Source organism: Myotis yumanensis, unplaced genomic scaffold, assembly GCF_028538775.1.
Source record: "Myotis yumanensis isolate MYYU_CA2020_CCGP unplaced genomic scaffold, mMyoYum1.0.hap1 SCAF_11, whole genome shotgun sequence".
Classification (NCBI taxonomy): Eukaryota; Metazoa; Chordata; class Mammalia; order Chiroptera; family Vespertilionidae; genus Myotis; species Myotis yumanensis.
Genome location: NW_027223762.1, coordinates 69,437,111 through 69,461,626, shown reverse-complemented (window position 1 = coordinate 69,461,626; position 24,516 = coordinate 69,437,111). Strand labels below are relative to the sequence as shown.

The 24,516-nt window shown below is 55.2% G+C and overlaps 1 protein-coding gene across 1 annotated transcript; it reads right to left on the bottom strand.

The window, feature by feature from the left end:
- Window positions 1-244: 244 nt before the first annotated feature.
- Window positions 245-24,051, bottom strand: LOC139019330 (protein Daple-like). Its single transcript, XM_070428360.1, has 13 exons — window positions 24,043-24,051; window positions 20,068-20,205; window positions 19,393-19,519; window positions 17,443-17,538; window positions 16,942-17,087; window positions 12,182-12,319; window positions 10,173-10,634; window positions 9,441-9,685; window positions 6,163-6,306; window positions 3,654-3,994; window positions 2,456-3,164; window positions 2,119-2,128; window positions 245-394 (listed from the first exon to the last, which is right to left on the bottom strand). Exons 1-13 carry the CDS (start codon window positions 24,049-24,051, stop codon window positions 245-247), a joined length of 2,715 nt encoding a protein of 904 aa, XP_070284461.1.
- Between the last annotated feature and the right edge of the window lie 465 nt (window positions 24,052-24,516).

The window sequence follows — 24,516 nt, the reverse complement described above, 5'->3', positions numbered from 1 at the left end:
TTAAGAAGCGTCTGGCAGGGGGAAGTGTCTCTGAAAAACCAACAAAGCCAACCACTCTTATTTGCAGAAATCTGGAACCATTCCCGGGATAACGAGAGAAGTATGTGCTGGTAAGATGGTCTGTCCCCTTGCCTGGGACACCAATGCGCCCAGGGGGTTCTCTGCTGCCCAGAATGGCGCGGTCTAGTCATGGAGCTGGAAGCCACGACCCCTCTGTTGATGGGCATCCGTCAGCCCACACCCCTCACACGTACTGCCGCTGCTCCTCCTGGTGCTGGTAGTTGTTCTCCACGTCCTCCTGGTGAAGCCTCTGGTTCTTCTCTGTCAAGCTTTGGATTTGGCTCTGCAGGTGACGGTTTTCTCCCTCCAAGTTGCCCTTGAGGTGGGAGAGCAGCTAAAACACAGATGCACAATGTCTCAAACACACCATGCTCCCGTGATTCCACTGCTGGGAATCTACTTCCAAAAGGAGAAAAAGGTCACATGCACAAAGATGGTCATTTTCGTATTATCTACATCAGCTGGCATGACCAATATGGCCAGTGCTATGGGGATGGCCAAGCCTTCTGCCACTGCACCATTCAATCAGGCAGCCACTGGCCACGTGTGGCTGCTGAGCACTGAAAATACAGCCAGTCTGAGCTGAGGTATAAGTGCAAAATATATAATAGGTTCTGAGGACTTAATAACAATTAAAAATAATGTAAAGTATCTCATTAATAAGCTGCTCGGTGTGTGTGGCTCAGTAGGTTGAGTGTCCCATTCACCAAGAAATCACCGGTGTAATTCCTGATCTGTGGTGAGCCGGCACGGCCATGGCATACTCAGCCCCCGGGTTCCTTATGTGCCATGCCAGCTCAGCCTGGTTCAGTGACCCTGAGAGGGGGCGGTGAAAGATTAAGACAGCAAGAGAATGAAAGCTGGGTCTCAGTGGGATGCTGCTTCTCTGACAAAGAGACAGCGCCAGTGCCCACAAACCGTGTCTTTATTTTATAGCAGATGCCACGAGGCAAAGTAAGGGCGTGATCACGATGTTTACAACATTCTTGTGGGTTTCAGTCCTACTCAACTACATGCACCTGAACTCTATCACTCAGGCATGTGGGGCCACGTGTTTGGACCATAGGTTCAAGCTTCCCGCTATAGCTGTTGGCTATAATTGTGCTGGGAAGGCTCTGCCCTCCAAGCTGGGCCTTGCATGTGGCAATGAGAGGACTGTGCCCTTTTATCAGTCCAAGGCTTGAACATGTCCAAACACTGTAGCCGCACCCCACACTGATCAAGGCACATGCCTGGGTTGCTGGCTCCATTCCCCAGTACAGGGCATGCAGGAGACAGCTGATGGATGTTTCTCTCAAAAAATCAATAAAAAATCATATTATTTTTAAAAATCTTATTAATAAGCTTTTGGGGTTACATGTGATACTTTAGATATAAGGGTTAAATAAAACAGACCCCTACATTAATCCCACCTGATTCCTTTTACTTTTTGAATATGGCTACTAGAAAGTTGAGTGATACATGTGGTGGCCTGCATTATATTCCTATTGCACATCTCTGCTGTAGGCAGGGTTGGCGTGCTCTTTCTGTAAAGAGCGAGGTACTAAATATGTTAGGCTTTCCAGGCCGACAGTGGTTTCTGTTGCAACTGTTCAACACTTATTACAGCAGGAAAGGAGCCAGAGAAACAATGCACATGCATGGGTGTGGCTGTTTAAAAAAAACAAACCAAAAATCTTTACTCATGACACCAACATTTACATTTCATGTCACTTTCACTTGCCCCCAAATATTATCCTACTTTTGATTTTCCCCAACCATTCAAAACTGTGAAAGCTATTCTTGGTTCACAGCCGTACACAAACAGGCGTGAAGCTGGACCTGAATTTTGGGCTGAGGCTGGCCAGCTCCTGCTCTAGAATATCATCGCGGTTGGTGTAGCAGGAAGTCCCAAGCTTTGGCTTCAGACAAACCGGGTTCCAACCCGCTACTTCAGAGGGACAAGGATGGGAACCCCAGCTCACAAGATCATTGCGAGAATTAAATGAGATGACACAGAGAGCAGAGTGCTCAGCCAAGAGGACGGAGATACAACGGTACTTGGCTGTTTCCATGCACCGCCCCGACCCTGCAAAAAGCAAAGATCAGGTGAAAGGTGTTCTGTAGCACACCCCTGCCAGCCCTCGTGTTCGTCCCAGTCAACTGCCTCTGGCTTCCTCTCTGCCTCTGTGTGACATTCACACACACCCTTTGAGCAGAGATGCCAATGAGGACCCATTCCCTCCTGGTTAAGCTCAAGGCGTCAGCCCAGAGAGCAGGCCCACCCAGGGTCCTGGAGCCCTGCAGCCCAGGCCTCACCTGGCAGTGGTTGTCCAGCTCGGTCAGCGAGATGTCCCTGCTCTGGAGCTCCTCCCTCAGCCAGTTGCACTGGTTCCGCCAGCAGTTCACCTCCAGCTGGGTGTCGTTGAGGGAGGTTTGCAGCTTCTTGTTGTGCGTCTGCAGCTCCTCCTGCTCCCCCTTCAGCTCCTCGTACTGGCCCTGCCAGCGGTTCACCTCCTGCTGCATCTCCTTCAGGGTGGTTTGCAGCTCCTGGTTTTCTGTGAGCAGCTCCTTGGTGTGGGTCTGCAGCTCTTTGGTGTGGGCGTACAGCGCCTCTTGCTCAGCCTTCAGCCCCTCGTACTGGCCCTGCCAGTGGTTCACTTCACGCTGGGTGTCCTTCAGGGACATTTTTAGCTCCTTGTTGTCTGTGAGCAGCTCCTTTTTGTCTGTGAGCAGCTCCTTGACGTGGGCCTGCAGTTTCTTGGTGACTGTGTACATCTCCTCTTGCTCCCCTTTCAGCTCCTCGTACTGGCCCTGCCAGTAGTTCACTTCCTGCTGCATGTCCTTCAGGGACATTTGTAGCTCCTTGTAGTCTGTGCGCAGCTCCTTGTAGTCTGTGAGCAGCTCCTTGTTGTCTGTGCGCAGCTCCTCGTTGTCTGTACGCAGCTCCTTGCAGTCTGTGAGCAGCTCCTTGTTTTCTGCGAGCAGCTCCTCGTTGTAGGTGAGCAGCTCCTTGTTGTCTGTGCGCAGCTCCTTGTTCTCTGTACGCAGCTCCTTGCAGTCTGTGAGCAGCTCCTCGTTGTCTGTGAGCAGCTCCTCGTTGTCTGTGAGCAGCTCCTCGTTGTCTGTGCGCAGTTCCTCGTTGTCTGTGAGCAGCTCCTCGTTGTCTGTGCGCAGCTCCCCGTTGTCTGTGCGCAGCTCCTCGTTGTCTGTGCGCAGCTCCCCGTTGTCTGTGCGCAGCTCCCCGTTGTCTGTGCGCAGCTCCTCGTTGTCTGTGAGCAGCTCCTCGTTGTCTGTGCGCAGCTCCCCGTTGTCTGTGCGCAGCTCCCCGTTGTCTGTGAGCAGCTCCCCGTTGTCTGTGCGCAGCTCCTCGTTGTCTGTGCGCAGCTCCTCGTTGTCTGTGAGCAGCTCCTCGTTGTCTGTGAGCAGCTCCTCGTTGTCTGTGCGCAGCTCCTCGTTGTCTGTGCGCAGCTCCTCGTTGTCTGTGAGCAGCTCCTCGTTGTCTGTGCGCAGCTCCTCGTTGTCTGTGCGCAGCTCCTTGTTGTCTGTGAGCAGCTCCTCGTTGTAGGTGAGCAGCTCCTCGTTGTCTGTGAGCAGCTCCTTGTTGTCTGTGCGCAGCTCCTCATTGTCTGTGAGCAGCTCCTCGTTGTCTGTGAGCAGCTCATTGACTTGGGTCTGCAGTTTCTTGGTGACTGTGTACATCTCCTCTTGCTCCCCTTTCAGCTCCTCGTACCGGGCCTTCCAGTGGTGCACCTCCAGCTGCATATCATTCAGGGAGCTCTGAAGCTTCTTGCTGTGGGTCTGCAGCTCCTCCTGCTGGCCCTTCAGCCCCTCATACTGGGCCTGCCAGCGATAAACCTCCAGCTGGGTGTCCTTCAGGGAGGTTTGAAGCTTTTTAGTGTGGGACTGCAGCTCCTCCTGCTCCCCCTTCAGCTGCTGGTGCAGGAAATTGGCCCTGGGGTTGGAGAAACACAAGGCCAAGGGCTGAGGCGCACTCACAGGCTCTGTCCCAGTTGGGCAACCTTAATCAAAACTGCAACCTCTCTGGGCCTCAATTTTTTTCATGTGTTAATGAATGGTTGAACAAAATCAGCGGTTTTCAAAATGTGTTCATTGGGGTTCTAGGAGGCTACCCCAGGTGCCCCACTGCGTACTGGGGGAGAAGGACAGGCAGGCTCCGACACCACTACAACAGAGCATCCCTATAAAAGTCATTTCTACGTGAGGCTTTGGCACATCTGCCTACTTGGAAAAAAGGTTCTTTGATTCAAACATTTAAACACTGAATCAGAACATTTCTGCTCTAAGACTCTATGTCTATATCCAGCTCTTCTCCCCAATTCCAAGCCCCTTTCTAATTGCAACTACTGAGATACACAAAATAGAAGATTCTGGAGTGTTACCTAAATCCACTTAAATTATTGTCATCATCATCATCATCATCACCCAACTGGGATTCCTTGGGGAAGATTCATACCGACAAAGCTCATATGACCAGAGGCTCATGGACTCAATGTGAACACAGGTGTGTGAAGTTTGGCCCACACAGCTTTTAAAAACTTTTTGACATTTACTTATTTTGTTCTATTCTTTTTCATTGTAAAGTGTGTATGGTTTTATTAATTAACGTCTCTCCAATAAAGTCAACTAAAAAAATAAAATAACATCAAGAAGAAACAGAACAAGATAAAAAGATTCTTCATTGTAGTCCTATGAATACTCGCAGGTTAGATTTAAGGGTCCCCGGCCTCAAATATATTTCCAGGTCCTCCCAGTCCTCTGTCCCGCCCAAAAAAGCAGATTAATAAAAAACACAAACAAAACAAAAAAATAATTAGTGTATCAGCATTCCAAAATTTTAAGGTACCCATCAACATTCAGATATCTTCTTCTCAGGAAAAAAAAAAAAAAAAGCAAGCATAAAGAAGGAAGACCTGGCAGTCCATCCTGCCTCCCAGCTGACAGCCTCTAGCTGGGTGTATTCTCCACCAGGGCCTGGTCTATCGCTGACTCTCCTTCCCCACCTGCTGGACCTGCCCGGCCACTGCAGGCAGCTGAGTTTACAGCCCCACAGCACATGTTAAATCAGGGCTGTGGGAAGGAAGGCTTCATGTGGTCACGCCTCTGGGTTGAGGCAAGACTTGGATTCGAATCCTGCCTGTGTCACTAACTAGGAGCATTGACCTTGAACAAGTTGTTTAATCTCCCTGAGCCCGTTTCCTCCTCTGTTGCTGTGGATTTTTTAAAGGATAACAATAGCTCAGTCAATTCTCGTGATTCACAGTATAATGTTCTACCCAACCACGCGAACCCTGAATTAGTGAGTACTGAACCTGTTCCCACCGGTTCCTGGGAGTCTCTGGTCACATTTTGTCAGCTCATCAAGACGTAAAGATGCCTCGTGTAATACACTCAGAGCCAACAGCACCATACCTGGGCCCGAATGACCCTTGTGTGCCACTCGAATATTCCCCATGAGGCCCAAGTGCAGCATTGCACTTGGGAACACTAGACAGCACTTCAGCACTCCATTTTGGGGCCATTTCAAAAGGCGAAATTGCCACCGAAGCGCAGAAAACAGAACACCATGACACTCAGTGGCCCATGAAGATGATGCTGGTTGGTGAGAACTGAAACACAGCTGGGGTCAAAGGCCTTGTTCAACCTCAGCTGCAAATGTGCACATCAGGCGACTCCAGTATCTCCCACTCTGGGCACGTCCATGACAGGCCACGGGCACTGATTTGGGGGTCACCGGTACATTTCAGCCAGGAGGTGAATTCACAAATGGGAATGCGTGGATGCTGAGGACCAAGCCTCTCTCCCTCACGGGATCACTGGTGTTAGAGGATGCAGGTGCCCCTGCCCGACAGTCATCAGCATCATAACTGTGGGAGGGGAGGTTGTCCAAACCTAGACAATGCCCCATCCCAGCTGCCGAGTTATTCGTTCCAGCCACCAGCTGGAGTCCCCTTAACCTTGTTACCACCAGCTGCGTCCAGGGCAGGGTTGGTAAAAATGCACCATCACCAGGGGTCTCACTTGAGCTCAGCTCAGCGGGTGCTGAGTGAGTGGGTCAGACTGACATCCCTGCAGAGGCCCTGCAGGGGGCCTGGCGGTTACCTGTCCAGCTCTCGCTGCAGCCTCTGGTTCTCCTCTGCAGCCATGGCACTCGTCCTCTGCTCCTGCTGCAGAGCCTCCTGCTCTGTGGTCAAGAGCATCCCCAGCTGATCCAGTGCCACCTTATGTTGGATCTGGTCCTTGTAGCTGTTGAAGGGAAACATACCCACTAGGAATGGGCACCCAGGGAGACCTCAAAGCCTTGGTGAGCAGCTTCTCTCTGCAAGCTGAGGGAGAATGAGATGGACAGGGGATGGGGCTGGACAGAGAGAGGAATAGGCACTGGGCCAGCTCAGGGGGTCTCCTGCAGCCCAGAAGCCAAGCCCTCTGCTCCCACTCAACATGTCTCCATGGTCCCTTCCATCCCTGTCAAAGCAGCCTCCCTCCTACATCCCACTGGGAACAAAACCACTGTCCTCTGGACTCCACACCCTTCTCAAAGAAACCACTGCACATACAGCGTAATTGCACAGCCAATAACAGCTGATCCCCCTCACCGGGCCCTGGGTGAGCCCTCCGCCCCTGCTCAGGAACAGCAGTCTCTCTGCTCTGAGCCAGGCAGCTTGGGGGCCAGAGGCTTGCCTGGTGAGGCCCAAGCAGCCATCATGGGCAGCTGCACACCCTGCTCCTCAAGGCACCCCCAGTCCAGCCCTTGCCCTCGCTCTCCCTCAGCCTCCCCCTCAGCTCGGGATTTTATTTCCTTCCTGTCTCAGTCTGCAGAGGGTCCCGCACAGCCACTCTGGAGGGCAGCAGAGCACAAGAGGGAGCCCCTGACCAGCTCTAGACTGTTCCTCCTCCTGCAGGAACCTTCCCTGTTCAGGTGACTCAGGGGCCTTCCCAGGTCCAAGGTGGAGACTGAGTCATCACCTTTCAATCTTCCCCAGGCAGGCAAATGCCTTTCCAGACCCCCTTCCTGAGTTGTCCACACCCAGAGACAGGCTGACAGAGACCAACCAGGTTCCATGGTTTCAGCCCCTGCCCTCAGCCCTCCATCCCGCCCCGCCCTCATCCCATATCAGCTGTATTTATACCATCTGCCTGGAGCCAAGACTTGTGCGGACTCACACTCAGACTCAGATACCTTCTGGGCAGCTGTTGGAAGACAAACTTTCCTTCCTGTGGCCTTTAGCCACAAGTGGAGGCTGCCCAGACATGGGAAATGGAAGGTGGGGATGATGGCTCTGCTGGGCTTTCAGGGCAGTGATCTTTCTCATCCAGGTTTGACAAACAGGGCTATGGACCATTAGGGTCCCCACCTCCTGCTTCCCTGTTGTGTCTTGGAAAAGCACAGGATCAAGCATATCGCAACCATTAGTAACCACCCTCCTGCAGGGCAGAAACTGAGAGTCCTACTCCCCACTGAATCCCGGGTAGGAGGCTTGACACCCAGTACATGTGCGCCAGGGGAACGAAGGAGCGAGTGTCCCAGTCAAGTGTCAGGTGAAATGAATACAGAGCCCCTGGCCTGTGCTCCAGGCACCTCCACCTCCAACCTGCATCCTTGCTGCAGACACACCAAGGGCCTCCAGCTATCTGTCCAACCAGCAAAAACCATTGAGTCACACAGTCGGTCCATCAAGCAAGGAGTCACAGGCAGAACAATGAACTCCTCCCTCAGACCAGTCAAATGCCACCTGCACAAACCTTCCCATGTGAACAGACATAAGAATATATCCACACGGTTATCATAGGGCATTGAGGGTAGGGCCCGCAGCACCTTTTGCGGGGTGGGCACCACAGGAGGCTCCCATCAGTAGTCAGCTGGGTGCATTCCCACCACGTTAGACAGCACCAAGCGCCCAGTGGGTGCTCACTAAGCATCTCGTGAACACAGGATGGGTGCGGAGGAGGCAGCGAGGGAGATGCCAAGAGGCAGAAGATACTCATTCTGGCGAGAAGAAACGAGAGTCTGATAGGAGCAGACGTTCCGGCACCCCCAAAGGAAGGGAATCTGGGTGGAGAAAGGGGTGGAAGGCTCTGGAGAGCGTCCACAGGAAGCACTGGGTGAGTGTTTAAATGAACGTCATCACCCCCAAGTTGATGCAGCAGCAGGCGCCCTCCACAGGCTCTGCAGGCTCAGCGCCCTCCCTGGTCCCTGTGATGCCAAATCCCTGCACCTCACCTGCTCCTAGGGAAGCCCCAGCCTTTGCCTGGCATTTGCTGAGGCAGAGGCAAGGGAAGACCTCAGCAGGGACAACTCACAAGCACAGAAAGTGGACAGCTCCCTCCTGCGCTGCTCCAAGTGTGGGAGAGCCTCTTTTTAGCACATCTCTCCCCCCCTCCCCCTCACCCCCACCTTGGAGTCCTCTGTACATCTCACTTCTCCCAGGCTCTGGGTCCCACTGCACCTGCCGGGGCCACTGCAATCAGGGATCTGCCTGGTTGGAGCTCAGCTGAAGTTGGCTGACTACATGCACACAAAGCCCTGATTTTGAAAACATGCAAAGTTAAGATTTATGCATTTAAGGTACATCAATTTTACCTTTAAAAAGGTATATGGAGAGTCAGAGGTAAAGGGGACATGAGAATGGCAGAGTATTGGTAATGCTGCTGCAGGTGATGGGAACACAGGGTTTTCACTATACTATTCTGCACACATCCATATATTCAATACTTTCCAAAATTAAAAGTAAAAAAAAAAAAAAAAGAAAGAAAATCAGCCGATACCGGTTTGGCTCAGTGGATAGAGCGTCAGCCTGCGGACTGAAGGGTCCCAGGTTCGATTCCGGTCAAGGGCATGTACCTGGGCTGCGGGCACATCCCCAGTGGGAGATGTGCAAGAGGCAGCTGATCGATGTTTCTCTCTCATCGATGCTTCTCACTCTCTATCTCTCTCCCTTCCTCTCTGTGAAAAATCAATAAAATATATTAAAAAAAAAGAAAAGAAAATGAGAAGCCCAGATTTGGAGACTTGGACAGGGAAAAGGCCAGGGGAGCTGAGTAAGGCACGCCCCTGAAAATCGGCAGCTGTGGTGACTTCCCCTCCTTGTCCTTGGTTTGGAGAGAAAAGGAAGAGGGGGTAGGAATGCCCAGGGGAGCTGGGACCCCAATGCTGACACCTGGTTTCCCTGAGCCGAAATTAGTGGGCACACCCTTCTATCCTGGGGGACCCTCCTCCCCCTCAGTCTCCAGCCGCACCAAATCTACATCATTGAGGGTGATGGTGGATTTACTTCTCTTCACTGTGAAGCAGCGGGACCAGAGGAAAGGTGAGGGACCAGAGTGAAGGGGGGACAGGAGCCTGGGGAGCCCGTCAGTTACCCCCAGCCGCAGGCACCCACCTGTCACTGAGAGCCTTGCTCTCCAGCTCCAGGATCTGATGCAGCAGTTTCTTATGGCGGCGGTACTTGTCCAGAAGGGCCTTGTGCTCCTTAGTCAGGTGCTCGTGGAGTGCGCCCAGGCTTGCGTGTTCCTGCTGCAGGGCCTGGTGGGCTGCCACCACCTGCTGGTGCTGGAGCTGAGTGTCCTGCTCTGTGAGCGCAGTGTGCGAGGCGCTCTGGGACCTCAGAGTGGAATTTTCCACCTGCTGGAGGGAGAAGGAAAGGACGCCTCAACAGGTGCAGGCCCAGGGGGACCACAGACTCCGGATCCCCAGGTCCCCACAAGCAGTGAGGGACCAACAGCGGGTCAAGTGCTGACACCAAAATAGCAGGACCCTCAGGAGAGGCAACACCCAGCCGAGCTGAGGACAGTTCTACCTGCACTCAAGGAACTGCTCTGGGAAGGCCCACGGCAGAAACAGACTGTCCCATGGGCCTAAGCTTAGTCCTGGGCCCCTCCCTGCATATGTGACCTTTCTTGGCAATTTATGCCCTTTCTCTGGATAACCTCCTTGGGTACCCTCTCTGAATACTTTGAAAAGTGCATGGAAATTCAGTAAGGACATAGAGAACCTGAACAGCACTACCAACCTATTTCACCGATATTTACACAACACTCATCCAACCGCATTCAAAGCACCGGAGAGCTGACCGGGGAGGAACCGTCCTAAGTCATTCTGAGGCCAGAATTACCCTGGTGTCCAGCTGCTTGTCCCGCTCCAGACCCTCAGGCTGCAGGGTGTCCAGAGACGTCTGCAGCCTCTGGTTCTCCAGCAACAGGTCCTGGCTTTCCCACTCGAGAGCGTGGACCCTCTCAGGGGCCGTCGTCAGGGTGCTGACCTCCATGGCCAGCTTCTCGATCTCCTCCTGCAGCCGATGCAGCTCCTGCTCCAGCTTCTGTGCCCACACCACGTGCTCCTTCACCCGCACCTTCATGTGCTCCAGCTCCTGTGCCTGCGCCGCCTGCGCCTTCACCTGCTCCAGGTCCCGGCACAGCTGCCGCCGCTCCCACTCCATCATGGTCACTTTCCTTTTGGTGTCCGTCACCGTCTGGAGGAGGACTTTTTGCTCAGTCTTCCTGCCCTTCATGCGGGCTTTGCTGCTGGTCTGTGAACTATCCCCCAGTGAATGCACCAGTTTTTTCATATCCCTGAACTGCAGGAAAACACAATGGAAACAACACAGGCATGATTTCGGTCCAAACTGGAGGCCCAAAGTGTAGGCCTGGAATGTCCATCTCATCGTGGACCCAAAGGACGTCCTAACGTTTCCCAAAGGCCTGATATGGACACAAGGTGAAGGGCATGGAGATCCCCACCCAGACAGTTCAAGTCTAAACACTTTCACAGAAGCCAGATGACTTAGAAACAGAAACTGCATCTTCTCCTAAAACAATGGAAGTGATTTCCTTGGTGCTTTTTACCCTGGTCCACAGTGGTGCGAGAGCTGACCGCCCACCCCTGTGGCCGTTTCTCACACCACTGTCCCCTGCAGGCATTGCACATGATCTTCCCTCTGCTGTGCATGCTCACCTGCCTCTACCCCCAGCCTCCAGCTTCTCTGGCTCCTTCTCATCATCCAGGGCTCAGTGTGATTGACAGCTCCTCAGGGAAGCCCTGCACCACGATTCTAAATGTCCTGCACCTAATAAGACTCTCCCTGGACCCACGTATATTCCCTCAATAGCACACGTCTCAAGTCACCTGGCTTGTCACCTGTCATTCCACCTCCTAGACTGGAAGCCATATTTGGGGAGGGTGGATGCATGCCTCTTAAGTCTACACAGCACCACCCCAAGCCCCTTTTCTGCAATACTAGAGAGGCTGAAGAACTCAAGTACCTGATACCCAGCCTCCCTTGCAGCTTGGGTTAGTCATGTGTCAGGTGTGGCCAATGAGATGTCCACAGAGGATCCCGGGAGGCCTTCCCTCTGTCTCTTCACCCTCCACATTCTTCCTGCCCACTTCTTGGCGAGGTACAACAGCCACGGCCAAGACTGGCAGAGCAGGGAGGGAGAAGCCTGGTTTCTGGGTGGTGTCCCTGAGCCGCTGCCCCAGAACTGGGCTGCCTACCCTAGGACTTCCTGTAATGTGGGGGTGGATTAACCCTGGAGGTTCTCCAGAGCTCTGAGCATGAAGCTGGACATCTGAAGGGGGATCTTTGTCCTGCAGGCTATCCCATGAGCTGCAGGACATTTAGCATCCTGGCCTCTCCCACCACAGCCAGGAGCACCTCCCCTCTCCTCCCCCAAGTCATGACGATCATAAACAAGATGGTCAGTGCTGCCCAGCCAGCGTGGGTCAATGGTTGAGCCTCAAACTATGAACCAGGAGGTCACGGTTTGATTACTGATAAGGGCACATGTTTAGATTGCTGGTTCGATCCCAGTAGGTGGCATGCAGGAAGCAGCTGATCAATGAGTCTCTCTCATCATTGATGTTTTTATCCCTCTCTCCTTCTCCCTTCCCCTCTGAAATAAATAAATAAATAGATTGAAAAAACAAAAAGATTGCCAGTGTCCCTAGGAAGCAATGTCTGTCCCCATGCCCTTGCTGTGGCTGCAAGAGCTGGTGTGAGCTGCTTCTGAGGGAAGAAACTGGTAACCCGGGAATCACTGCTGGATTCCCAGGACATCCTATGATCCTGGACTCACATTCTTGCAGGCCGGGGCGCCAGGGGAGGCATGGCGCTGGAGGGCCTACCTGCTGGGCTCTCTCAGCATTCAGGGTCTTCTTGTCACGGAGCAGCTGTTCTCTCTCCTCCACCAGCTCCTCACAGAGAGTCTCCAGAACCTGGCTGGTCTGCTTTTCTCTTTCCATCTGAACTCGAAAGTCTTCAATCTGTGGAACCAAAGATGCAGCCCATGCAAAAGTCCGTTTCAGGGAGTGAACTGTGTTTTAAAGCAAACCCGAAACCTGTCAGCCCCAGGGAACACTTTATCAGCCTTTTCTCAAGGGAAAACCTTCCGTCCCACTTCTTGGGGAGGTACATCAGCCACTGCCAAGACTGCAGAGCAGGAGGGGAGAAGCCTGGCTCCTGGGTGGCATCCCTGAGCTGCTGCCCAGGTCAGGCCTAGTTGTGCAGTGAGCTCCCCACACCCTTGACCATCACCTCTCAGCACACAGCGTACACTTCCAGCTCATGATAGAGAAAAAGGCCATGGACACCAATAGGTCAGCTTTCCTCCCAGTTTTCCACTGCTACTCTCAATGCTTCCATCTTAGGCCGTGTCCACTACTGTCCTGAGGGTGAGGCCACATTCCTGGGGCCAGCAGCCACCACTGGATGTCCTACCGGGACTTCACCCAGTTGGTGACATTCCTATTCAACCAGCTGCTCTGAGGGGTCCTCTGCCATCTCTCTCCGTCCTCTCCCCTCCAAGTAAATGGACCACCAAGGCCTGTGCTCGTTCCCCATGCGGCTCCCCCTCCACACCCCACTGCTGCCCAGGCCAGACCAGTTCCGTCCTGCCTGGACGACTGCCCAATCAGTGGCCCGTCACAGAGCTCTTCTGCGGGACCCACCAGTGCCCACTCCCTGAACATGAACTGCCTGGACCCACACATCTCACACTCTGTGCCTGACACCTGAACACCGTGATGGACGCAGATTCAGACTCAGGGTGGGCCCTGAGGTGCGACTCCCAGGCAAGGCCCATGGTGCTGTCCCTTCCCACTGACAGCAAACTCATGACCACCTGGGAGGGGGAGAGGGTGGCTCCCTGCTAACAATGTGACCACGAGTGCATTTCCGTAACTGACAGGGCCAGCAAGCAGCAGGCATGGGAGCCAGTTTCTGTCAGGGTGACGTGCTCAGCTCACACCTGGCAGGTGGCAGGTACAACAAGAGCTGACCCCTCCTGAGAGCGCCAGGCCCCTCCCATCCTCAGAGCTTCTGACACGGTCAGTCTGGGCTGGGGCCCAAGAGCCTGCATTTGGACTTGTGACCCTGATGCTGGTTTGGGTTGATGGCTCTAAAGCTAAAACAGAGGAGCCCCACAATCCAGATCAGGTGGCTCTCAGAGCGTTAAACATCCCAAACCACAGGCTACCGACTAGAACCTCTAGGGGCAGGACCTTCAGACACCAGCGACCCAGTGAGCAGCAGGACCAAGAGCCGGCTCCATTCACCTGGCTGGGAGCAGCCTGGCACAGGCAGGTTTACAAACTCCAGGAAGGATCGCTAGCTCTGCCTATTTCTCCTGGGCCGAGGCCACCCTGCCTTTATCTCACAGGTCTGGGCACAGCCTCCAGTCTCCTCAGAAGCAGCAGGCAGGCAGCTTCTTCCCCATGAGGGGCAGGGTCAGGCACAGTGGGGCTCATATCCGTGCCCTCACAACACCCTGTGGGCACACCCAGCCCCCTGCCCCAACATGGGGACAGGGCAGCCCCACCAGCCAGGGCCAACAGCAAAAGGCGCTGCAAGGTGCCACCTGTCTGAGTCTTTCTCACAAATGAGAACATCTTTCTTCTCCTTCCTTATCGCTGCCCCACTTCCTAGCACCAGGTCTGGGCTCAGCAGGAAGCAGGCATCTGCCCTGATAGCCGTGCCTTCTCTGGAGCTGGCCCTGAGGAGGAAGGCCCTGCACAGCTGTCACTCACCCTCATTCAGAGAAGGGCACCGGCCCAGGGAGTCCAGTGATCTGCCCAGAGTCCCACAGTGAGGATGCGGCAGAGCCGAACGCATGGCAGTGGGCTGACCCCAGGCCTGCTCTCTCAGACAAGGTCTGGGGTGTGTCCCCCCCCGCCAACCTCCAGCCTTGTTTACCCCTCCCCGTCTTACTGTTAATCCTTCTCCCCTGCCGCCCCGTCTGTCCCAGTGAAAGGAATGTTATGTCCAACCTTTGCATATCTGGCGTGGCTGCTTCTGGTCTGAAGATGTGACTGCCTCATGTCCCCCCCACCCCCCGGCTGGCCACCCTATCTTTCTCTGCTCCTTTTTGCTGTGGAACTGGAACTCTCACTTCTGTCCTTCCCTGAAGGCCCTCCCTTCCCCTAGGGCAGCAGTTCTCAACCTGTGGGTCACGAACAATGAAAATACATCCTGCATATCAGATATTTACATTATGATTCATAACAGTAGCAAAATTACAGTTATGAAGTAGCAACGAAAATAATTTTATGATCGGGGGTCACCAAAACACAAGGTACTGTATTAAAGGGTCGCGGCATTAGGAAGGTTGAGAACCACTCTGAGAGATCGCTGGGCTGAGATGGGTTTCCTGTCTTCCTCAAAGCACCAGGCTTGGGCCTTGGACTCCTGTGGGGTGGCTCCAGGTCCCCAGAGCACGCGGGTGCCAGGGGCCTGCCCATCAGCCCCTATGCTGCGCTTTTGTGCCCACGATAGGCCCCAAAGGGCTGCCCCTCTTCCTAAGAGGAATGAACTCTGAGGATGTCAGTGCAAAGTGAGGGTGGGGGGCACACCCTCTCTAAGGTCCACAGAAGGGTCGTGAGTTACAGGGAAGGACGTGAACTTCGGGAACTAAGGTTTACACAGACCGAAGGGAGCCTACAGCCTGGGAGACACTGGGTGGTGGGAGAGCCGAGCTGGCACCGGGGGGCCTGGGACACTGGGCCACCTGTCCTGGCTGACCCTTGTCTCTCATTCTCAGACACCTCCCAGAGGGCCATGTTGTCCGGACGTGTCCAAGGCTGGGCCTGTCCTGGCTCCAGGGAGGTCAATGTCAGGCCATGTCCCCTGTGGTTTTTAGCTGATGGCCCAGATGCACCATCGATCCAACATTAGGGAGGACCCACAATGCAGCCAGGCCCCGAGTGGGTTGAGCAGGACAGGGAGTAGAGCAGAAGGGCCGCCTTCGCAGGGCTCCTGGCAGCAGACAAGGGAGAGTGCTGGACTACAAATTGCAGCCCCTTCCCCCACTAGGGGCTCAGAGCCAAGACAGGTCTCTGAGGGCTGTGGCAGGACTGCCCGGGGGTCCTACAGGGAACTGATCAGGAGAGGAAGCAGGGGATGGGACCCGAGAGACAGGGCTAAGGAGTCATGTGGGGAGGCGGCAGCCACCACCTGTCCTGTGTGTGTGGAGGAGGGACTGGAGTGGACCCCAAGGACAGAAGAAGCGTCAGGGGTCATCTCTCATCCCTGCCGGGAGCTGGGCCAGAGGCTACAGCGCAGGCCTCTGCAGCTCACCCCTGGGGACCCGCCCCATTGGAGGTTCTCATCTTTCTAAAGGTCAAGCCTTTCTATCTCAGCCGAGGTCGGGCTGCCATATACAGAGACATTCACTGTGCCCAGACCACGTGAATCTAAAACCCAGACTGTCTGGTGGCTTTCCCTGAGCAGCGCTGCACAGAGAGACGGGGCATGAGGAGGGCCTTCCTCCCGGCCCCCAGGGAGAGGACACACTGCTTGGCAGCTGCTCTGCTGTGAGGCGCACGGAGCCTCAAAGGACGAGAAGCGTGAGTCACTGAACCTTGGACGTCCCATGAGAGGCCAGGAGAAACCACTGCACAGGAGGAGGGGCGGTCCCAAGCCTCACCCAGAGATGAAGTTCCAGCAGAGCCATGACCAGCGGGACCCAGGTCTCTGGTCTGCAGCCCACGTCCCTGCCATTGCCGGGGCAGCCTCAGCAAATGACGCTGGCAGGACCCCTGGGCCGGATGGGATAGACACCCAGACACCTGAAAGCACCAGTCCTGCCAGGTGGTCAGCAAGCAGGAGTGCCCTTGTGCCTCCCTCATCCGGAATCCGGGCACCCGTCACGGTGTGCTCAGAGCACACGACGCAGCTGTGTCACCCGCGGTGGCTACATGGACTGAGGCCCTCTGACCCAGAATGACCTGCTCAGGGCGGCCGTCGTTAGCCTTTCAGGGCCCTTCTTGCCATGTGAATGGGGTCCTGGTAACTGTAGGATGAACCAGGCTGGTGAGCCTGTCTGTCCTCCCAGGTGTCACTTCTACTGCACTACTGGGAAGACCTGGTTTGTCCAGAAAGGCAATGCCGTCCAGCCATCTCTTCTTCCTCATGCCCTCGACCGAAAGGAGAGAGTGAGCACTGCGCTCCTGTCACCAGCAGCCATGCCCTGAAACGGCCCATCCATGGTCTCCACACGGGAGCGAGTCTTCCATCGCTGCTTCTCTCCCGGGCCCGCCCGGTGGTTTCTAACAGGGCGCTGCTCTCCTTCCATGAGGCACTTACTACGGGCTGGACCCTTTGCCTGAACTAACTCACACCATCCTCACCACACCTACTGGTGGGTGCATCGTTAACACCATTTCACAGATGAAGGCAGCAAGTCCCACAGAGGTCCATCGTGTGCGGTCTCACTGCTGCAGGGACGCCTCCTGCTGCCTCGTGATGCCTCTCCAGGAGGCCTCCTGTCCCCCTACCAAAACAGTGGCTGCATGGGACTCGGCCTTTCCCCAGCTGTGCATGATCACCGACACCTGGGTGCTCCCCCTGGCTACTTACATGCCCGTGTGTTCCGGACACCACCCACGGGTACCTGCTTTCTGAGCTGCTGGTTCTCCTCCTCCAGCTCCCGGCGCTGGAGCCTGCTCTCCTGCAGGGCCAGGGAGGCATCCCACAGCCCCTGGATGGTGCCCTGGAGGCTCTGCTTCTCCTGGTCCAGCTTCAGGAAGCAGCTGGAGGCTGAAGAGCAAAGTGGAGTCAGTGCCCATATTCCAGGGGCCTCAGCTTCTGCTCTCTGCCCCTGGCCCTGAGACGGCCATCACCCTGAGCCCTAGACTTGAGGGTCTGGGATGGTCAGCTGGGTGCCCTCCCTTTTTCCCAGGGTGCTGTTGCTGTCTGCACCTGAGGGTTCCTCGGGCGGTTATGGCCCCTCTGCTGGCTCAGCTGGGTTTGTCAGGGGAGCAAGCAGAGCTTAAGAAGAAAGCAGGTGATGGTAGAGAGAAGCCAATGCAAACGTTCAAGACAGTGGAATTGCTGGCACCACTTTCTGCCAAGTTTTAACCTGACCGTCAAGCCAAGGATTTCAGAGACTAACGGAGATGGCAGAGTGCGCTCTGTGCCAGCCTCAGAGTGGTGTGAATGCAGGTGGCTGAGCCGAGGGTGTAGGGGGACACGATCACTGACCGCATGTCTGTGGGTGGAAGAGGCTATGGGGCACAAATGCCCAGTACTCGCCATCTCTGGGTAAGTTCCTTCAGTCAGAGATTTCATTTTATACTTTCACAAATGCATTGAAACAGAATGAGACAGTTTATCCAAACTGCTTTAAAAATTCTAAGCGAGATGAAAACATAAGGTAAAGCCAGAAAAAGGCAATATCCTCCTTTGCTTTTAAACAGCTTCAATGCGGAACAGAAAGGGAGCACAGACCTGAGAAGAATGGGAGTTCCCGGCCCCTCCCTGCCGCCAGCAGGTGTGTGACTTTGGGAAAGTCCTGGGGCTTGTTCAGGAGGAAAACATGAGTGTCTGAGGGGTCAGGGTTGTTCCCTCACCTGTCCCTCCAGGCTACACACTCAGCTCTGAGAGCCTTATCGCACTGTACTGCTAGTAGGGCTGCTCACGAGCACCCCAAGAAGCAGAGCAATGGGTATCTTTGGATAAGACAAGGGCGATAAGAACAGCCATCCTTTGTTGGCGCCCCGTGGGCCAGGCACAGCCTAACGCTTCACTGTCTCCTCTCACAAGATACCCATAGCAATCCTGTGAGGCAGCTTCATCACCCCCATTTTTCAGATAAGTAAACTGAGGTGCAGAAGAGGTCACTTGGCTAACAAGTAGAGGAGCCAGGACTTTAAACCAGCCCTTTCTGACTCAAGAAGCCACCACCCCAACCACACTGAAGTACGTTCATGCTTTGTTCGTGAGCTGCCAGCTGAGCAGTAGGAGTTGGGAACATGAGGAAGAAGACAGTCACCGACCTGGAAAGGCTCACAAGCTACACTGAGCATCTGAATCACGGAGGCTTTCCAACCCCATCAGCCACCCTGGATGCTAACAGAAGCACATTTGGTCTGAGCCAGTCCCTGCCAGCGGCACCACTTCTGTGTCCCACCAGGGGGCAGTGTGCTCCCCAGGAACCTCAACTCCCAGACCCTGGGTTCCCAGGAGTGGGGAGACACCAAACCACAGAAAGAACTAACTTCTCACACAGGCTCGTAGTTCAATGAACTGATTTTAGGTTTGAGCGGATGGGCCGCCTTGAAGAGAATGAATACCCAGCTGCTTCCAACAGCCTTTCCATGACGCTGAGGAATGTTGCTCAGAATTAAAAAAGCAGCCCCTCCCCAAACCAGCCTAAGGCCCTCCTGCCTCAGCAGAGCTCTAAGCAAACCCTAACCTGCACTCTCAGGTGCACGTGTGCTATTATTGGACACAGGAACTGGCTTGTTGTTTGCTGGGTGCTGAGGCTCCTCCTGTACGACCGGCCACCACACCCACCTTCCCTGGCCAAGCCCTCACCTCCTCTGGGGGCTGGGAGGGGGCAACACCAGAGGGAGAGGAAGAGGCCTGGGTCCCCTGAACAGCAGCCACTGAGCAGCCCCAGCCCAGGAAGACGGAGAGCAGACTATACCCATCTGTCCGATTATGAAATCAACGGAGGAAACCATACCCCGGGTACAACTATAATGGAGGTGAGTGACCACTGGGGATATCTCCTGCATCCAGAGCTTCCAATCCTCCACCGATAGATCTAAGACACCCTCTGGGCATGAGTGTGCTGTCAACTGGAAGCTCCTGGCACTGGCTGAATGGAAGCTGAGAAATCTGGCAACACTTCCTTCGCATTTGGCTTCCTGACTCAAGGTGGCCAGGCCCTTCATGTTCTTGGGGAGAATTGCAATGAAACAGTTCCAAATGGCCCGTGAATAAAACCCTATTTACTTGGGTAGAGGAAGGGCTGACACATGAGTTTCAGAGCCAAGGGCTCAGCTCCCCGGGTAAGAGAGAATCCACAGCCAGGCTGGCCCCCAGGCACCTGCTTTACCCTCTGACAGCTGCTCCAGCTCCCAGCGCAGGTGGGCTGACTCCTCCACACTCTGCCCCTGTGCAGTCTTGAGGGCCATGTTCTCTTCCCGCAGCTCCTCAAGGCATTTCTGGTCTGTGTCCCGGACCTAGTGCAGGAAGTGGGGGGGGGGGCAGTGAGGATGTGGACTGGGGCACACTCTGGACAAGCCCCGGCCCAGTGCATCTGTCCTCATTCCCGCAGGATGAAGGGCCTCCATGCCCCTAGGGGATGGAGATACCCGAGGTCTCTGAGCGGTGTCTGAACAAAGTGACCTACAGCTCAGGGCTTTAGAGCAAGTGCTATGGTGACTGCAGCTCTGTGGCCCCTTAGCAGGCCTAATGCCGTGGAAAGGCTGTAGGGACTCACACATCACAGCTCAACCCACATCATAAACACCCGAGGAGACCCTTTTTGCAACAGAGGCCCAATCCCTCCATCCTCACAGGAAAGCAACACAGCATCAGGCCCTCTCTGAGTTGGAGGCTTCAGTGGTGCCCACTCAAGCCACTGGGCTTAGCAAGTGACTCTCTGCCCTCAGAGGGTCACTGTGGTGGCAGCAGCACCGATCCAGTAGGTGAACATCAGAGAAGGGCACAATATGAACCTAAAACTGCCCCCATCTGTGTTACACGTGGTGACCACAGCTTGTCCTACCAATTGTAGGTGGTGCAGCTTCGATTTCAGCTGCACATTCTCCTCCTCCCGCTCGAATAGCTTATCAATCCAATACCAAATCCAATGCTCCTGGAGGTGGCCCTTGGTGTCCATTGAATAATCGTCTCCAGTCCGCATCTGGTCAGCAAGAACACACATGAGAGCCATCAGGTTAAGGCCCCTGGTCATGACAACAGCTCTTCCAGTCACTGGACCCAAACCAACAACCTAGGGATGTCTCTGCTGATGTGGAAAGTTCTGTCTCCTCTTTTTTTAAAAAAATATATTTTATTGATTTTTTACAGAGAGGAAGGGAGAGGGATAGAGAGTTAGAAACATCGATGGGAGAGAAACATCGACCAGGTGCCTCCTGCACACCCCCCACTGGGGATGTGCCCGCAACCCAGGTACATGCCCTTGACCGGAATTGAACCTGGGGCCCTTCAGTCCGCAGGCCGACGCTCTATCCACTGAGCCAAACCGGTTGGGGCTCTCTCCACTTTTGAGCCCCTGCGCTTCTCCATTAGGCCAGTCCAGATGGAAAAATCCCAGGAGCAAGACACTATTTAAATTCGGAAGGGAAGCTGAAACCGGTTAGGCTCAGTGGATAGAGCGTCGGCCTGTGGACTGAAGGGTCCAAGGTTCGATTCTGGTCAAGGGCATGTACCTGGGTTGCGGGCATATCCCCAGTGGGAGATGTGCAGGGGGCAGCTGACCGATGTTTCTCTTTCATCGATGTTTCTAACTCTCTATCTCTCTCCCTTCCTCTCTGTAAAAAATCAATAAAAAATTCAGAAGGGAACACTGTCAGAGTGTCTTACATGTACAGCCTCGGTGGTTGGACGAGTGCACCTGCTGACAGGTGTGGGACTTGGCTGAGCCACTTTCTTAAACAAGGAAGGGGTGAGGCTGAGAGTCTGTCCTGGCTTTGAGGGCCGGGTCCAGGCCTCTCACAGTCACTCCACTGGTCTGGGTCCAGGAACAAAATTCAGACGAGCTTTTGTTCAATACGCAGTTCCTATTTGAACATGTCACACACCTACTCTTAGAAAAACAACAGCTCTGGGCAGTTTCCCGGAAATGAGGGGTCTGTAAGACACAACAAGCAAACAAGTTCTATGGCCTCTGTGTGCCAGGCACATGCTGGGGGTGGACACAATGGTTGGGCCCTCACAGGCCCCCTCCTGGGAGGCGTCCACTGCACTTACTCCCGTCCCAGCGCTCAGCACACACCGGGGAGCTGTTCAGCTCATTCCCTCATCCCTGCTCCCACCCCCCGGAGAACTCCCAGCGCCACTCAGTCTCAGGAGGACTGAGTCTCCCCTGAATGCCCTCAGTCTGTGAGCACGCATACACGGGGACATGCCCATTTCTCCTGGCGGGCTGTTTTCCAAGGCTTGCCCCACTCACGGGTTCTAACACCTGGGAGCGGGCCGGTAGCTCCTGCTTATCCATCACTTGTTCATTTCCTCGCACGGGCCAGAACCCCGGATTCTCGGTAGAGGGGAAACCGTGCACCTATCGCCAGTGGACATGGTTCTGGTCAAAGCCTGGCATCCGGAAGGGTTTGGTCACTGACTCTGGCTTCACCAGACGGCCCTCTCCCTGCCGGTTCCCAGCCCTGCACTAGGTTCTCGCAGTCTCTGCCACATTCACTTTCACAACAGCCCCCAGAAGGAGGCAGGGACAGTCCCTTCCTACACACGAAGAGGCTGACTTGAGTCAATTAAGGAATGAGCCCCAAGTCACAAAGTCAGCCAGGGGTGAAGCTGGGCTTGAACTCAAGCTGCAGAGCTCCAGACCTGTCTCTTCACTGCCCTCAGCAGCCTGCACCTTATCCTTAAGGAGCCCGCCTCGGTAAGAAGCCCTGAATACTATCAGCGATGTGAGCCGGAGCACATGGAGGGGCTTCAACAGGAAGGAGGCCCAGCTCTCCCCCCTTGGCCACTGCCCCCAGCATTCTCATCTTGTGTCTACCCACCAGTACTCACCAGTATCACCATAATCCCAGGCCCTGAGATCCCATAGCAAAGCCTGCCTGGACATCCTTATAACCAACTCCTACTCAGCCTTCAAAACCCAGCCAGAATTGCCTGCTCTGAAAAGGACTTCAACTCCACTCTATCCCACCCACTGAGTCAGATGCTGGGGCACCAGAGTGCCCACTATGAGGCAACACTGAACTGGCCTGTCTGGGCCGCCCTCCCCCGCCCCCCACCCGCCGAAGGCTCCTCCTGCAGTGCAGGACTATGCCACTGCTCTTCTCGTGGGGCCCTCAGAAATGTTCAAAGGCACTTGTCAGCTGAATCACACCATGAGGGGGAGTCAGAGGCACCATGTGAGTTGGGCCCTGAAGGACCTGGGGAAAGGCAGGGATGGACAAGTGTCCAGAAGCAGAGTACAGTGTGGAACTAAATGATTTATAGCTACTCTTCCAATGGGCCTCAGTTTTCTGGGGGTGTCAACCTTCCCATGTATCAGGCAGCAGAAACATCTAAACCTGCTTTGCACACCCACCACCGCAGAAGTGAGAGACAAGACCCCGAGAAGCTGTGCCCGAGTCCTAAAGTGGCAAAGGCTGGGCCTGGAGGAGGCAGAGAGTGTGAGGCCACCAGACCCACGGTCTGATCTTAAACCCAGCTCCTACCTGCCTTGCCACCACCCACCCTGCCCCTCCCTGCATGATCGCAACCAGGGGCCCCATCTGTGGACAGAACTTCTCATAATAAGCTCACTAGAAATGTGTTCCTATCGACGCCACCCGGTGCCAGGGCACGAGGGGATGAGAGGCACCTGGACCACCTCTCCTGTGAGGGACTGGACAAGGCTTACTCCACACCCAGCAAGTGGAGTGAGAGCTGGGACTCGCCTGCGGAGCCTCCGCCGCCGCCTCTGGGAGCAAGCCCTGCCCAGGAAGCTAAGTGTCCATCCCTCTCTGAGGGGCAGAGACAGGCCCAGCTTGCCCTCAGCAGCTCAGGACCCTCAAGGCACCCACATGTCTGCCCCTGGTGGCGGGAATTTCAGCCAAGGACAAAGCATGGGACTAGAGGGACCTCCCAGGCACTCTCTCTCTGCCTCTGTCCTCCACCCCGGGCCCTGGCAGCAGAGGTGGGATGAGTGTTTGCAGAGAGAGTCAAGGATCACCCAGTGCACCCCCACTTCCCAGGTGTGCCTAGGGCGCCCAGGCCTGTCTCCTCGGGTTGTGGCACTGCCACCCTCCCCTTTTATATGTTTCTCAGTGGCGACACTGGACGGGCTATTGGGGAGGGGCACCCGGGCCATCTGTGGCTCCCCCTGTACCCATAGGAGGGCCCCACATGGTGGTTGTCCACGTGACAGTCATGCTCGGCTCTCTGCTCCGCTGCCCATCACACCCGACACTGTCACTGTCCGAAGGAGACAACACCTCTGATTCCCCCGTCCTTCTCCCCCGGTAGCAAGTCTTTTCATGCTGAGATGGGTTTTTACTTGACGTGTGTGGTCACTACCAAGTGCCTTCTGTGTGCCAGCCCCAGGCATGCAGTCAGACAGGCCCTTGCCCCTGCCCTCAGGGGCTCGAGCTGCACACAGTAAACCTGGCCCAGCAGGGCTGACGGGAGGCTGCGCACAGCCTGCAGGGCTGTTGGCACCACTGTGATGTAAGCGTGCGGGCACAAGCTCTGTCCTCGCAGCTCCCTGGACCCCGGCACACGGGCCTTGGAGAACAGTGTGACTCATCCTCTTTGTGGCCTGGCCTCCATGGACCACTCTATTTCTCTTGTACTTCATTTACTAATGCAAAGTGTAAAGCATTACTAATTTCACAGCAAAATTATTAATCAACTAGAGGCCCGGTGCATGAAATTCCTGCTGGGTGCGGTCCCTAGGCCTGGCCGGAGATCAAAGTGTGAGCATCTGGCGTGGAGGCCAGCTGACCTCTGGGCCCAGGGCAGTATCTGGGCCCCTGGCCCCCGCACACCCCCCTCATCCCCGCACCTGAGTCATGGTGCCCAAGTCTCCACATGGAGATGCGGTGAGCATGGACAGACATTGCGGGCCGGAGAGCAGTGTAGGCCTCTGAGCCACCCAGTGGTGTCCCCCGGAAGGAGGGAGGGCAGCATGCTCTCTCCTGGCTGGCCTTGCAGACCAGCTCCTGCTCAAACCCACCAGGAGCCCAACAGGCCCCTGTGGTCCTGGCTGCTGTGGCCTGGCTCACCTTAACAAGTTTGTGCAGGTGCAGGGTGGGCTCCTCCTGGGCACCCAGCACCTGAGCTCAGGGGATTCCCTGGCGGGCGAGCCCTGGCGTCCCGGGGGATAGTTGCAGGGGGAGTGAGAACGAGCTTGCATTCTTACAGCACCTCCATCCCTGTCACCCCAGCTCCCAGTTAGCCAGCGAGAGGTAACAGTGCATTGCCAATGCCAGCAATGTTCTGCGCTGCCCCCTGGTGGCCAGCGCATGTCATAGCAAGC

Bases quoted from the DNA above. Each gene is read 5' to 3' on its own strand.
- LOC139019330 (XM_070428360.1), bottom strand. The intron at 17,088-17,442 runs GTTAGTCTCTGA...TTTGCTCTTCAG, and splicing joins GAGCGCACTCTGCCATCTCC to CCTCCAGCTGCTTCCTGAAG. The intron at 10,635-12,181 runs GTAGGCCCTCCA...GTTTTCCTGCAG, and splicing joins ATGCTGAGAGAGCCCAGCAG to TTCAGGGATATGAAAAAACT.